Here is a 15657-nt window from a genome sequence, read left to right as displayed (position 1 = left end):
TATGATTACATATCTTACATATTTAGTGTTATCTGTCATTTTTTTCAACCCTGTTTGGAAATTCAGGCCGGAAGAAGGAAGGGACTGAAATTCTATTTCAGTCTCCTTGGACTCTGTATATACTCATTTCCCCATTGTTGTGATTGAAAGGTATCCTTTTAGCCCATATTTTAAAACTAATAAACTACATAACTTTAAACTTGTTGCCTTTCTCTAATAATTTTTTTTCAGCTGCATCACTGCTTGACTCCTGTAACCTGATTTTGTGTTATATTTTTAGACATTAATTAATAATTCAGGGTTTTGTCAAGTATTTTGGGCTACCAAGTGCACATTACAAAATGTCTTTTATGAATTATAAATATTGAATCCATATAATTCGTATTATGTACTCTTTTGTGCTATAGGACTAGATCACGCGACAGATCACGCTCTAGTCAGAAGGAGAGGCTTCGCTCCAGAACTCCGACCAAAAAGCGTTCAAAATCTAAAGAACGACGAAGGTCCAGAAGCCGTTCCCATTCTCGGTGAGGTTCCTGTAGTTATTGTATTGTTACAGTCTCTGTCAGGCACTGAATGATGTAAGACAAATCCTGAATAGGATAAAATCCTACTGACTAGAGTTGTTGTTGGCTTGTAATTCGGGCAGGCTTTTTTTCACCCTTTCTTGGAAAAAAAATTATCTTGTTTCAGGTGAGGGCAGCAATTTTAATGATTTCCTTCCTTTGGTGCTTGTTTAGATTGGCTGGATGAGTTAACAGATTAACAAATGCTTTCTGTTCACAGAGAGAAGAAGAAAGAAAGCAAAGAGAGAATCAGAGAAAAAGAAAAGGTCAGAGAGAAAGACCGAGATAAGGAAAAAGAGAAGGATCGGGAAAGAGACAAAGACAAAGAAAGGAGCAGAGACAAGGATAGGGGCAGGGATCGAGACCGAGACAAGGAAAAGACCAAGGACAGAGACAAGGACCGTGTCAAGGAGACCAAGGACAGAGACAAGGACCGTGTCAAGGAGAGAGACAAGGATAAAGAGAAGGAAAAGGACAGAGATAGAGAGAAGGAACGGGAAAAAGACAAGGAGAAAGTTCTCTCCACAGAAAAAGACAAGCCAGAGGACCTGGAAAAAGAAGGTGGAAAAGATAAGGACAGGGAGATGGACAAAGAAGGAGACAAGGCGAAAGATGGAAGTGAACAAGTAAAAGAAAAAGAGGAGGAAAAAGGAAAGTATCGGGAGAAAGACAAAGCTGGGGAAAAAATCAGTGAGAAAGACAGGGACGGAGAGAAGGAGAAAGAGAAGACAAAAGAAAAGGAGAGGGAAAGAGAGAGAGAAGAAAGAAGAAAGAAGGAGAAGAGATCAAAGACCCCTCCCAGAAGCTACAGCTCATCAAGAAGGTCGCGTAGTTCTAGCAGGTCTGACTTTTGCCCCCTACTTTAATGTCTCATCCCATTGATTGGTTGGTTTTATGTCTGAAAGTTAGGTATTACTTTTCTGTTCTGGGTTTTGTTTTGTTTTGTTTTTAAACCCAATGAGTAGTCTCTGACCTTCACGCACTGTTTCATGGAAGTGTTAGAAATAAATTCTAGGAGTGTTGGGAATCAAAGGAAAGGTGATCCAACTTTCCTCCTGAAACCTCAACAATTTTAGCCACAGGGTTCTTTTTTACTGAGCTTCAGGTTTACCAAGAGAGAAAAAGGCCGGAGACTCAGTGCTCAGGAGAACACAGCCGCAGCTTTTTATTGATCACAAAAATAACCCTAGCATGCCTGCGTACACACATGCTCGCTCGCTCAATGGCTGGCCAAGCCTGGTCTTGATGCCTACCAGTCAGGAGAAATCTGTCAAGGGAGAGTTCCTCCTTACCCTTTAGTGGCCTCTGATTTTATAAAGGAAATGCCCACTCACCTCAAACGGTTAGTTGGTGGTGGAAAGTGTTGTCAAGTCTCAGCTGACTTATGGCAACCCTGTAGGGTTTTCAAGGCAAAAGAGACATTTGGAGGTGGTTTGCCATTGCCTGCCTCCCCATGGGCTGCCTCCCCATGGGCTGAGAGTTTGGAGAGAAGTGTGACTGGCCCAAGGTCACCCAGCAGACTTCACGTACAGGAGTGGGGAATTGAACCCGGTTAAGCCTGAGGGTATTGATACTGACTGGTCAGGAGGGAAGATCACTTGGGGGATGTGCTGTATCCCACCTCAGGCATCTTGAGATTTTATACTGCATTCTTCCTTCTCTCCATCTTCATCTTCCTGTCAGGGGAGTCTTGCCATGTATGGTCATCTTGGTATGCATTGTTTCAGATCCCATGGTTTTATAATGTCTGTCTTGATTCTCACAGGCTTTCTGGAGCATTTTACTGACATGTGTCTTCTCTAATGGCTCAGTCACTTCTCCTTTTTGTCCCAGATAGGGAGCAGATGATGGCACTTTCCAGTCACTGGGGTAGAGATCATCCAGGAACTTTCCAGCTTGTGGTCTTCTTCACTGCTGTCTTCTACCCTTGGTCATCCGCCCATGCCTATTTACTCTTCCCCCCCCCCCCGGCCCTACCTGGTCATGTGCTTTATTTATAGGTTTACGTATGGGCTGTGAGTTGCACACACACCCAAACACACACTTTGTGTGTGTGTGTGTGTGTGTGTGTGTGTGTGTGTGTGTGTGTGAAGTGCTGTCAAGTTGCTTCCGACTCATGATGACCCTATGAATGAAAGTCCTCCAAAATGTCCTGTCTTTCACAGCCTTGCTCAGATCTTGCAAATTGAAGGCTGTGGCTTCCTTTATTGAGTCCATCCATCTCTTGTTGGGTCTTCCTCTTTTCCTGCTGCCCTCAACTTTTCCTAGCCTGACTGTCTTTTCCAGTGACTCTTGTCGTCTCATGACGTGACCAAAATACGATAGCCTCAGTTTAGTCATTTGAGCTTCTAGGGTCAGTTCAGGCTTGATTTGATCTATAACCCACTGATTTTTTTTTTTTTTTGGCAGTCCATGGAATCTGTAACACTCTCCTCCAACACCACATTTCAAAGGAATCTATTTTCTTCCTATCAGCTTTCTTCACTGTCCAGCTTTCACTGGACACACACTACACACACACTATATAAGCTCATTTCAAGCTGCCAGCCTGATATTTTTATTTGTTGTGAAATTTTCTGTCTCCTCAAGAGGAAAGCCCGCCAACAGCAAATTTATTGCCTGTTACACTCTCAACTTCTGTTTTGCATGCTCTGTGGCTTGTTGGTCCAAAAAACAATTTTAAGCTTTATCATTTGTTATAAAATCCCATAGGCCTCAAATTTTATGTGTCGGAAGGGGGTTGAAAGTATATATGTATGCATATATACACCCCCATGTGACTCTCAAAATATGTTTTTAAGGCAAACAAAAAAGGAAAATTAGTAGAAATTGATGGTAAGTGATCTTCCTTTAACCTGTGGAGAAAGCCTGCAACAATTTACTACAACAAAGGATTCAGATTTGTGGCTACAGGGACAAAAAGCTTAGCTGAGGGTGGGGAGAGTACTGGTGAATATGTCTGGGAAACAGTGTAAGTGATTCAAGTTTTTATATCCAGTAGTGAATGCACTATGATCCCTGAATGAAAAATAACTCTCCTTTTGACCTCACATGAGAAGCCAAGTCTACCTGATCTATCGGGTTAGAATTTGATTTTATGTTGGAACACTGAATAAAATATTTGTGTGAACTTCCAATACTTTGGCTCCTGCTATCTGTGCCTGTTGAAAGTTATCGTTCAGGAATTTATAATGTTTTTTTGGATCTCACTGCCCGTGTTCTTTTGCATTAACTTTTCAATAAATGGCCCCATAATGCACCTTTCTGTACTGAAAACAGTCCAGTTAATCTCAGTCATCATTTGTTTCTCATCAAATGAATCATTAAAGCAAGTTTACTAGTCTATCATGATACTTCTTTATTTTAAAGAATTGGAAATGTTTAACTCTACTGGCAAATAGATCCTGGAGCAGCAACTGTAACTCCTAATGCACAGAACACAGTGGTCACAATCTGATTAATTGTAGCCTAATTTATTCAACTTTAGACAGAAAGTGTGATTTTAGTATATTGTTGCCATCACCTAACATAAGAATACTGGTTTCCTCCTGATGTTTAGGGCAACTAATGGAAAGTTTAGGACAACTAATGGAAAGTTTAGGGCAACTAATGGAAAGTCATCACAATAAAGTTTTTCACTCATGAAGAAACATGGCAAGAATCTCTATAAATAGCTTTTTTCTTCTCTTTTGGACTTGGCGCCTTTCTAAAATATATCCCTGTCTACAATGCTGTTGTGCACCTCTGGCATAGCATAGTAGATGATTCAGATCTACGGTTGACTAGGTCATTGCTGATCACTACTTGGGTCAGACAAATCGGTACAAGTATTGTTGTCCTTATTAAATAAGCAAATATGATTGGGTTTGGTTAATCTTTAACGTACTTTCTTCAGGGACAGACGAAAGAGGAAGAGCCTAAGTCCCTCAAAGTCTCCAAGACCATCCAAAACCACAAAAAGGAAATCTTCACGGTCACCATCTCCAAGGAGGTAGCTATTGTTCATGCATAAATCTAGATCTCAAACTGCACCGACACAGATCACTACCATATATAGGACTTCCCCTATCTTCATTATATGCATCTGACTAGTATGAATATGTTGAATCTATAAAGAGAAATAGAAAACATGTGAACTGATACATGAGATATCCCAGGGTTCTGTCCTTTTCTGCTCTGTATTTATGTGAGACTGGTTAGTGAAATCGTCCATGGCTTTGGAGTTGGGTGTCATCACACCCAGCTGGAAACAACTGTCTTTGTTCTGGGCCAGTGCCTGGATGCCATGGCCAGGTGAATAAGGAAGGAGAACAAGCTAAAACAATCTAGGTAAGATGGAAATGGCACTGGTTCACTGAGAGCCAGTTTGGCGTAGTGTTTAAGAGTGGCAGACTCTAATCTGGTGAACCGGGTTTGATTCCCCACTCTTCCAAGGCCTTCTTGTACTCAGTCAATCTATCCATGCTGATACATAACACCTGTATTATTTATTTATCATCCTATAACAGGCACACTTTATTTCTAGTCTGCCTTTCTTGGCAATACTCAAAGCGGACTACAAAATTTAAAACAATGCAATAGGATCAGTATAACATAAACAGTGGAATAAGAATTGGATTATAGAATATGAAAAATTGCAGTTAAAATGGTATAAGAAATGACATAAGAAGTACAAAAACTGGATTACAGAAGTCAGAAAACAATGCAGTAGAAACAAGATAACGCATAGAATAAACAGCGCCTTAAGCTACCTTTGTCTAGTTCCAGGTAGAAATTAGCTTGCTTAGAGCTCAGTATAGTGCAGAAACTGCAATATACTAAATTTCTAGTTTCTGAGAAAACATCAAGCAATTTTCTCTAACCCAAAATAACAGTTATATCTCTTGATGACAACAATGAAGGCTTTAGGAAATTGATTTATTTGTACTTGTTTAAATAGTTTTTCTTGGCGTTTTTACAGTTGTTTTTGAAAATAGAGCTTGTAGTTTGGGGGTTTTGGTATAAGTTCTGAGTTGAGAGACCTGAGAGTAAAAGCTGCCAAAGGATGACAGGCAATGTTTACTTGTACATGGGAATTTTGGTACTTTGCTCCTCATCCATGTCTTAAATAGCATATATAATTGTCATAAAGATCATAATTATTCTCTTCTCAAACCAGAAACAAGAAAGACAAAAAGAGAGAGCGAGACTCAAGTAACGACAGGAGAGAGAGGGAGCGCTCTACATCCAAGAAAAAGAGCAGCAAAGACAAAGATGTTAAAGAAAAGTCTGAGAAAACCACAACGTTGAAGGTAAACCACTGAGTGAGTGACTGGACACTGGACACAAACAGTGGTTGCTTGTTCCTTGTTTTTCATTGGCTCTCTGCGTGCTTCCTCCAGGTCTGCCCACCAAAGACGGTTACACTTCTTTTTAATTTTTTTCCATTGTTATAGCAAAAATCATTCTGGAATTGGTGTCTGTGTATAGTTCATTCTGGAAATTTTCCAGTATATAACTTGGGAGAGTTATTACTTGTACTCTGTCCTTATACCACCCTCCTTTATATTTTGGTCTAGGATAAAGATCTGAGTAAAGAGAATCAGAATTCTGAAACTGACAAAGCCGAGGAGGAGGATACAGGAGTGGCTGAAGAAGTCAAGCTGCAGCAGAATGGGAACTGTCAACCAAATGAAGAAAACCTCTCAGTTAAAACAGAGGAAGTATAAAGTATTGACTGGACCTCTGACCCATCTGTGGGAGGAAATACAAAGATTTTCCTGTCTCCCTCTCTCCTCCCTCCTCATGTCCCAAACGAGGATAAACAGTACTGAGCAATCAATCGGATGCGTTCTGTTGTGCTACTGGTTCTTCCGGTTGTTGCGGTGGGCTGGCAGTCTGGAAGACAAGTGAGAAGCAGCACTGACTATTAGCCTATGTTGTGACTAAAGCCAGGGGCATCACACCTGATCATTTGTAGGAGTTCTTGTGTTTCTATGATAAGATTGGCCATCAGCTGTTACAAATAAGTGGAAGTGTGTAATCTGTAGCAACCAGAAAAGCTGCTGGTGTGCACTGGAAGTTGACAAAATACTGGTAGTTTAATGAATTTTATGTTTCATTTTGTGGGTTTTTAAACTAAACTCCATGTGATCTGTTTTGATAATGTGCTTGAAAATGGTGCAGAAATACACTTGCTTCCTTTATCGTTGTAAATGACAGTGATGAAAAGTTTTAACCTAGCAACACAGTTTTACAGTTATTGTGTTTATGCCCACAAAAGCTAGCGACGATTCTTTTTTTTTGTTGCTTGTGACTTTTTTTCCTTTTTATATTTTAAGAAATGTTCTTACAAATAGATCTAAAATCTTTCTCTTACTAGTAGTCAGTCAATGCATGCTAATGTTCTGATTCTAGAAAGAACGGCCATGTTAATACTGGATTTCCATTCTTCCAACTTATAAGCACATCTGTGTAGTAATCTCTGAACAACTGGCTTTGTTTTGAGCTGTATTGCAGTGTGCTAGGCACCTGCAAATAGGGCAGATACCTGTGATGAAAATAAATGTTTGCTTTCAAACTGGGATACGAGAGCACAAGCTGACGTTTTAGTGCCTTCTTTGAAACACAGAGTACTGATTTCTGGAAATGTGTGCTTTACAATCCCATCTTTGTCGAATCCTTCTTGATTGTCTAAATAAGAATATGAGAGGACTTTCAGCCTTTTAGGTCCTTGGGTTGTTCGGTAATACGTTGATTTGTTTGAGTGGAAAAATGGCTCAGTGGGAAATCAATGTTCAAAGGTACTCATAAGATAGGCACAATTCAGTTCTATAAATTGCTGTACTGTATGCCGCTTCAGTATGCCAAGTCAGTGAGCTGAAGAGTTCTGAATAAAAGTATTTCATCTTACCTGGGCTGTGGATTGGACAGAGTATCTAACATTACCATCAAAGGTGCCCTTTGCATTTATCATCCTTTTGAACATCCCTAACATTTTTTTTTCTTCAGTTGTTTAACATGATGGGAATGGAACGGAGTCCACTTTGCTTGTTGGGAAATAGCCCATCAGAGAACAGCCACATGGGTAGATGCAACCCCCCCCCGCTGGCCTCCTTTCATCTTTGGAAGGGTGGTGACAGAAAGACACCCGCCTTACACTAAAATCAAGACCTGTTTTGCAAACAATACAATCAAATTGCCTTACCTCACAGGAAATAGTTATTTCAACCTAACAGAAAAGCCAAGTAGGGTGTTAATCACTTGCTTTCAGTTTGTGTTTCCCAAATTGCAGCGACTAGTTATAGAAATGTGAACGTTTTATGGGGAATGGACAAACAAAGTTGAGTGGTAAGACAAACCCAGGTTGATTGTGACACGGCTTTAATAGCCCCCCTTTTTTGTAGTCTAAAGGTGTGTCCTCCCCCTCCTTTGGCCTTTATGTATATCAAAACTATCGTGAATGCTTTACCATGTAAAGTATGGACCGTCATTTTTGTGATGTTTAAGCCACATGCAGTTGGCTGGCAAACAGCATATTCTGATAATAAAGGAATGACAAATCTCATGAAAGACTGTGAAAGATTGTGTCCTGGAACAGTCATATTTATGATGTGTAAGTAGAATAGAGCAAAGAATGTATACTTGTTATCTTTGGTACCATTTCACTAATAAAATTAAGTATTTTAGAGGGAAGATATTTTTGGTCACTTTTTAAAGGAACGCTCGAAGGTTGATGAGTGAAGGTTTTTATTAGGGCAGCTGGTAACACTTTTGATTTGTATGAATGGCTTGGGTTTGCACTCAAGCATAGCAAGTTGGATTTTGAGTACTGCTGGTGTTACAAGGGTCTCTGAGACTGTTTTAAAAGCTGTCGAATCCCATCATAAAGTAATGCTTTATGCATCTCAAATGTTCAGAGTGTTTCACACGTGTCATCTAAGTAGGGTCTCTGCAACTGCCCAGTAAGATAGGCTAGTACTACTACCACATGGTAAATATGGATTTGTGGCTGGAGTGAGTTTTGAACTTCACAGACCTCAGCCCAGTCACCTAAGCTGTAGGCTACATCAGCAATAAGGTGAGCAGTAAGATTTCCCAGCCAGTAGTCTACAAGGAACTTTTCTCCAGTGTAAATTACTGAGTCGCAGAATCGTGTCCATGTAATCTTACTGCCCGTTAGTGTAGAGTTTTGAGCCCAGACTGCCTACGATTTACTCAAAAAGTGTAACGTGTAGATACTTAGAGTTAGTACAATCAATTTACTATTTGTTTTGGTTTTGGTGGGGGTGTTTTGTATTCTTTTCTAACTTATGTGACTTTTTATCCCTTCTCTCAAGAACTGCATTGAACCACATTGCCTATCTTTATGACAGGACCTGCTAGAGATAAACAGAATCCACATCACAGAGTAGCTGTAGCCTACATTTATCTTAAAATGGAGCCAGGTGGCGGATGATAAATTAAATTGATTTATTAGGGAGAAGAAGGTATGTAAATACTTTTAAACAATTCATGTCTAAAGGTAAATATGAAATTTGGCACCGGCAACAGTGAAGGTGGGGTCAAAGGAGATCAGCACATCCAATGTTTGCTCACCCAAAGGGAATAACTGGCGGGTTGGCTTTCCATACACTTTTCAGAGACATAACAAACATACATTCAGAAGCATTTCAAAATATATTAGGAGAAGCACATTAAAGATTGGTGCTGAGTGAGCGAGACGGGCAGAGCAATTCTGAAGGGGGGGGCAAAAGGACATAGGAGCCGGCATGACCCCAGCGACAGTGTAGATGCCACTAACACCATCTAAACTGGCATCTACGCCAGCAAAGGGGAACTTATGCTGGCGGGGGGGGGGAGGAATGGTGCGGCAGCATCTTGGCTTGGCGCCAGTGCAAACGCCGTGGGAGCATGAGTCTGGCGCAGAGCTTCCACTGGTGCTAAAGAGGGTATTCCTGGGGACGGAACGGCTAACCTAAAACAGCTTCTCGCCCATGTTGATAAAACTACTTAACAGGAACATGGACTCTGGCACCAAGGCCTGCAACAAACCAAGGTGCCAACTTTGCCCTCATATAGATTCTAGGAACATCATCTCTGGACCCACCAATGTCAGCCATACTATCTCAGGTTCATACTCCTGCTCATTTTCTAATGTGATTTATGCCATCACATGCCAGCAATGCCCTTCCACAATCTACATTGGATAAACAGGTCAGTCTCTTAGACAAAGATTAAATGGACATAAGTCTGACATCAGAAACCACAATATTCAAAAACCAGTGGGAGAACATTTCACCCTTCCAGGACATTCTGTTGCAGATTTAAGAGTAGCAGTTCTCTTACAAAAGAATTTCAAAGGGAGATTGGAAAGAGAAACTGCTGAATTACAGTTGATATTCAAACTAAAGACAATGCATTTACCTGGGCTGAATAAAGACCTTGCATTCATGGCTCATGACCAATGCTGATTTCTCCACACCCATCTCTCCCCTGGACATCACAGACTCTTCTGCATACCACACCTAATCCCATCACGCTATTCACATTTACATACTGTTAACATTTACATACTAACTAATGCTTGTCTGAATTCACTCTCCTCTACTTAAAGACAGATGGATTCACATTCTAGCTGTATCTGAAGAAGTGAGCTGTGGATCACGATAGCTCATACCCTGCCAGAAAATATTTTTGTTAGTCTTTAAGGTGCTACTGGACTCTTGCTCTTTTCTTCCTTATACCAGTATGTCAAGATTAAGGCAGAACAGTGGGACCACTCACAGACAAGGTAAGGGTCTCTTCCTTCTGTGGGAATTTCCCTGGTTTGCAGAAAATTAAGACATTGTAAGTGAAGTAAAACTCGGGGGGTGGTCATCAAAAGTGATAGATGACTTTCAATACTCCAGAAGGGGTGTATGCTAGGAACAGCTGAACATAAATTAGAAAGCAGGGGTAGGAATTAGCCACATCACTCCAGACCTGGCCCGTCTACACTGGCTCCCAATTTGTTTCTGGGAACAATTCAAGGTGCTGATGCTGGCCTTCAAAGCCCCATATAGTTGGGACCAGCATACCTGAAGGACCGCCTACTCCCTTATGAACTGGCCTGACTACTATGGTCATCTTTGGAGGCCATGCTTCCGATGCCCCCACCTTCTGAGATTAGGCAGATGGCTACTCAGGATGGCCTTCTCAGTCATGGCCCCAAAGCTCTGGAACTCTCTCCCCAGGGAGACACATCTGTCTCTTTCTGTTATCTTCTGCGGTGGGTGAAAACTTTTTGCTTCATTTGGCATTACCTCTATGATTCCTCCTTCCCAACCAATGTTTTAATTGCTGTTTTTATGTTTTGTATATATTTTAACTGTTTTAAATTGTTTTGGTGATGTGAGTTGGGGAATTGATTTTAATGGTTTTAAAAATGTGATTTTATCATGTGTGTTTTAAATTGTTAGCCACATTGGTGGCTCTTGTAAGGGCAGAAAGGCAGGATTCAAATGTTGTAAATAAATAGGACTTCATTTGATAAATTCTGTTGGAAGAAAAGAAAGTTCTTGGTACCTTTGCCATACCTGAATTGCAGAAGTTCAGCTTGATTTGGGCTCTTAAACTAGAGCGAAAAATTGTTAATAGAAATGAATGCCAGGCTATTTTAAACAAAATCAAACTGGAGGAAAGAAGCCAAATTCCCACAGTCTGCCATATGTCTCAAAAGGAACATCAATTTCATTTGCTTGACCTGGTTTTCAGAGTGTTCTGATAAAGCTTCAACATTTTTTCCAAGAGATGAAGTTGCTTACTGAGGTACCATCATAATAACCTTGAGGAAAATTCACTGTTGTCTGCTGGTTGTTCTTTTCCTGAATTTTAAGATAACTCTCCTTGGAGATGGGCTGCCCTAGTGGGTGCAGCGATACAAGCCCCATAGGCCTCCTGATCTACTGCAGATGTTCAGTTTACCCAGCTACCTTAAATCCTAATGAAGAACTTCCAGCTTTATTCTACCACCCCAATGAGAAAGGAGATTTCTTTCGCTGCTGCCCTCACCGGAATATTTCAGAAAGATGCTAGTCAAGTCTAGAAACTAGGCTGTTTTTGTCTCTTAATAGACTCTTTTCCCAAGTAAGATCCCCAGGCATTTTCTGACTCCGTACTCCAAATTACCTACTCCAAATCACCTGTTTATGATTATTTCAGGTCCTGGCAGTCATTTCCCTGCCTTCTCGTAACATCTTGCTAAGCCTGGACCAAGACTGGCTTTTATTGAAGGTGAAGACAGACCACTGTAGTGTTTTCACATTCCTTTCCCCCATTCGGAGAGTAAAATTGCTAAGAAACCCCAGAGTTAAGAATGCGAAGAGATGCAGCCATCTGCTGTGGAAAGTTGGGAAACCGCAAGCTGAGGTGGTGAGTTAGGAAGGTAGAGAGCTGCTGCCACCTGCTGGCAATCTGGGGACATTGTGGGTGGATTCCACCTGCTCCTTTGCATGTCCGGGTGGGGTTTGTAACTCTGCCACTGAAATCATACTTGCTTGATTGGCTGTTAGTTGCCCCAGCTGCACCCGAGTTGCTGCAGCTGCTGGACTCCAAAGGATTTCCCACTGATCTCTTGCATAACAGCAACAACACAGGGAAGAGATTTGATGGGCAAATGCTATCACCGGCAGGACGAGACCTCACTGTGTTTTGGTCCCCTTCCTGTTTGCAGGTATTAAAGTCTGGATGTGGGGAGATACGTGAGCCTTTTGGCACAAGCCAAGGACTCTTGTCCTTTGGCTCTTTCTTAGCCTGTGGCAGGATGAGACTTGGTGTGGTTTTTGTTTTGGTTGGTATGTGTAGCTTAATTGTTTAAGTTGTGTGTTTTTGTAAGTCACTTCGGGCTCCCATTAGGGAGGAAAGTGGAGTATAACGGTACCTAAATAAATAGTTCTGCTCAAAGAAAAAATGACAGCAAGCAGTTGGTTTTGGGGGGTGCATGTTGTTACGGATACCGTGGACTGCCCCCCAAAAAATAATAATAATCAGTGGATTCTAGATCAAATCTAGCTGACTCTAGAAGCTAAAATGACTAAACTGAGGTTATCGTATTTTGGTCACATTATGAGAAGACAAGAGTCATTGGGAAAGACAGTCATGCTAGGAAAAGTTGAGGGCAGCAGGAAAAGAGGAAGACCCAACAAGAGATGGATTGACTCAATAAAGGAAGCTACAGCCCTCAATTTGCAAGATCTGAGCAAGGCTGTCAAAGATAGGACATTTTGGAGGACATTGATTCATAGGGTCACCATGAGTCAGAGGCAACTTGACGACATTTAACACACACACATGGTGCTTTTAGAGCTAATGTCAGGCTAACTTATTCACCAAGTAAGTGCATCATTTGGCTAGAAAGTTTTCCAGGCTCCAGTTGCTCTCATCTATTACCCAGTTGGACCTGGTTCTTTTTGCAGCTCCTGCAGCTGTTGACAGTTACAACTGTTACTGCTTCTAGCTAAAAATTAGGTTATCTAGGAATATATCACTAAATGTAGTACTTCAACTTGCCAATTGTAAAAGGAAAGCATCACAATATCATATTTCAGGGTAGCACAAACTTGTGTCTGGCTGTGGACTCCTTCATTCCGGCTAATATCTCCAATAATCCAGACTCTTAAAAGAGTTTTCTTCAGTTATGTCACAAACTCTGCCATTGGTCAGTTGAAGAACTGACAGCATCCGATGCAACACAAGAGGGCAGAGAGCAAACATTGTATTACACTTGTGCGTACTATGACCCAAACTAGAACATAGAGGTGCTATTCACACAGCCCAAATAATGCACTTTCAATTCACTTTCAATGCACTTTGAAGGTGGATTGTACTGCGTGAACTGACAAAATCCACTTGCAAACAATCGTGAAAGTGGATTGAAAGTGCATTATTTGGGCTGTGTGAATTAAAACCTCCTTGCAGAGAGATGTGAACATTGTGTCTCTGAAGCCAGACAAGACAGAGGTGATGCTGGCCTGGAAGGCAGATGCTTTGCAGGGGCTGGGTCCACTCGTGGTGGATGAAATGGAACTAGCATTTGTGGAGCTGGCTAAGAGCTCGTGGGCCCAGTCTCTCGGTTTGAAAAGCCAGTTTGCATCAGGGCCAAAAGTGCTTTCTGCCAAATCGATCTGGGCTGCTTCCACTCAAGACCAATTCTCATTGTGCTCTCATTGACACTACAAGTGTGGAAACATTCAGGGTGGCAACGAAGGCTCCTCATGGGGCAGGTTCTCCATGCCAGGTCCTCCTGCCTTCCATCCTCCCCTTGTCCCCAGAGTGATTTTGTTTGCTTAAAAAAAAAAGTTGGTAGTAAATTGACATAACAGTGTTTCTACTACTGGTTTTTTGTTTTTTTGTTTTTTACAGCCAGCAAAAAGTCCAGGGGGGGTATGAAGTGTGCAATGGGAAATTATGCCAGATGTAGGCAGGGGAGTGCAGGAAACCACACCTTTCTATCCACACAGATCCCAAACCTGGTTTTAAGTGCACTTTTGGGAAAGATGTTATCAAAGAAGATTTGGGGCGGGGGGGGGGGGGAATGCAGCCAAGCTGCGGAAAACCCAGAAGATAGACAACTGCATGAGCATGTTGTGTGGAAACAGGCTCGGGGGGGGGGTGAGTGGGCATGGAGCAAAACCTTTGTGTGGAAGAAACCTTTGCTCTGCCAGCTCTCCCCTTTCCTAGAATGAGCCAATCTGCCTGTGTTCATCCATGATTTTGTAACCTTGCTGTTGGACGACTGTAACACACCCTACATCATGGGTTCTCAACAAGGGGGGAATTCTGCCCCCCCGGGGGGGATTTTGGGTTCTAGGGGGGGGAACTGGGACCACTATTCAGCAAAGTGTGACATCCTATAGATTATCTACAGGATGTAAAACTGTAGTTTGTTTTTATGAGTTAGACTATCTTGGAAAGGGAGAATTATATTCTGAACAATGGTGAAAGGCGGGAATGGAGCAAAAAGTTGAGAACCACTGCCCTACATGGAAACTACAACCAGATTACATGTCAGGGGCTAGTGAATGGGAATACATCTTGTCTGTTTTGGCACACCTACACTGTCTGCCCGTTTGCTTCGAAGTATGATTCAAAATGCTGCTAATGACCTTTAAAGCCATTCATGGCCTAGGACCCACATATCTGAAGGACTGTTTCTCACAAGTGTTTGCACGAGTCAATTCCAGTCCTCTAGCTGTCACCTTCTCGTCCCCTGCTTAAGTCTGCCTGCCTGCCTGGCATCCACCAGAACCTCTTCGTGTTCTCCCACCTTACAGAACAGATTCCCTGAGGAAGGTGCTCTTCTTTGAAGTTTCTAGGAGGTTCCTCAAGGCCATTTTGTGTGCTAGGGCTAGATTTGAACTGCAGGTATTGTCTTGGGAAAGGGGCGTTGATGAGGATTTATTGTATTGTGGATGCTTTTAAATTGCCTCAATCCACAATAAAAAAGATAGGGAAAAGATATTTTAATTAATTAATATTCAGTTTCCAGCCTACCACCATGGTTTAAGTCATACTAGTGAATGAACAGTGGGAAAAGTAGCAATAAAAGCAGGAATTTGTGTGTTTGTGTGTGTAGGTAGGCAGGCAGGTAGACAGACAGACAGATAGATAGATATTGCAAGAAATAGTTTCTGTAGCAGAGAAGTAGATCATGGCCAATGTTATGAATTGCTCACACCACATTATTGTTTTATAGAATGGAAATGATTAGAGACAACCTAGATAGTAGGTGTAAGCATATAGAAATGAGTAATTAAAACAATATAATTAAGAAAAGCATCACATTTGCTTTTAAACCCTGCCATCTGAACCTCTGAAAGACCGGAATCTAAAACTATTGTGCATATTCTTTTGCTGAATCACAGATTTGTTTGGTCATAACAATAAAATCTGTACACCCAGCCTTGCCTTTCAAAAAAGGCTAAAGTTGCTACAGATACAAGGTTGAGATTATGTGACTTTAGCCCTGATAGTTCAAGTATGGATTTTCTGTTCCGGAAGCGCTAAACAAAAAAAAAAAAAAAAGCAACCTGAAGGGGATGAACGTGTAATAAAAGAAGGTCAAGGAAAATAG

The 15657-nt window shown here is 41.5% G+C and overlaps 1 protein-coding gene across 2 annotated transcripts in view; it reads left to right on the top strand.

Moving 5' to 3' along the window:
- Nucleotides 1–6359, top strand: part of SREK1 (splicing regulatory glutamic acid and lysine rich protein 1) — a 33879-nt gene extending 27520 nt beyond the window's left edge. The window contains exons 8-12 of one of the 2 annotated variants that reach the window (XM_056848098.1): nucleotides 408–527; nucleotides 787–1407; nucleotides 4462–4557; nucleotides 5725–5857; nucleotides 6125–6359. In XM_056848098.1, the coding sequence (XP_056704076.1) occupies nucleotides 408–527; nucleotides 787–1407; nucleotides 4462–4557; nucleotides 5725–5857; nucleotides 6125–6274 (1120 nt within the window). In that variant the 3' untranslated portion in view covers nucleotides 6275–6359. Of the gene's footprint in view, nucleotides 1–407; nucleotides 528–786; nucleotides 1408–4461; nucleotides 4562–5724; nucleotides 5858–6124 lie in introns of those variants that run through there. The other variant, XM_056848100.1, reaches the window with a different exon arrangement.
- Nucleotides 6360–15657: the final 9298 nt, after the last annotated feature.

Source organism: Euleptes europaea, chromosome 4, assembly GCF_029931775.1.
Source record: "Euleptes europaea isolate rEulEur1 chromosome 4, rEulEur1.hap1, whole genome shotgun sequence".
Lineage (NCBI taxonomy): Eukaryota > Metazoa > Chordata > Lepidosauria > Squamata > Sphaerodactylidae > Euleptes > Euleptes europaea.
The sequence above is the reverse complement of the archived record's forward strand: the minus strand, read 5'-3'. Positions and strand labels throughout refer to the sequence as shown.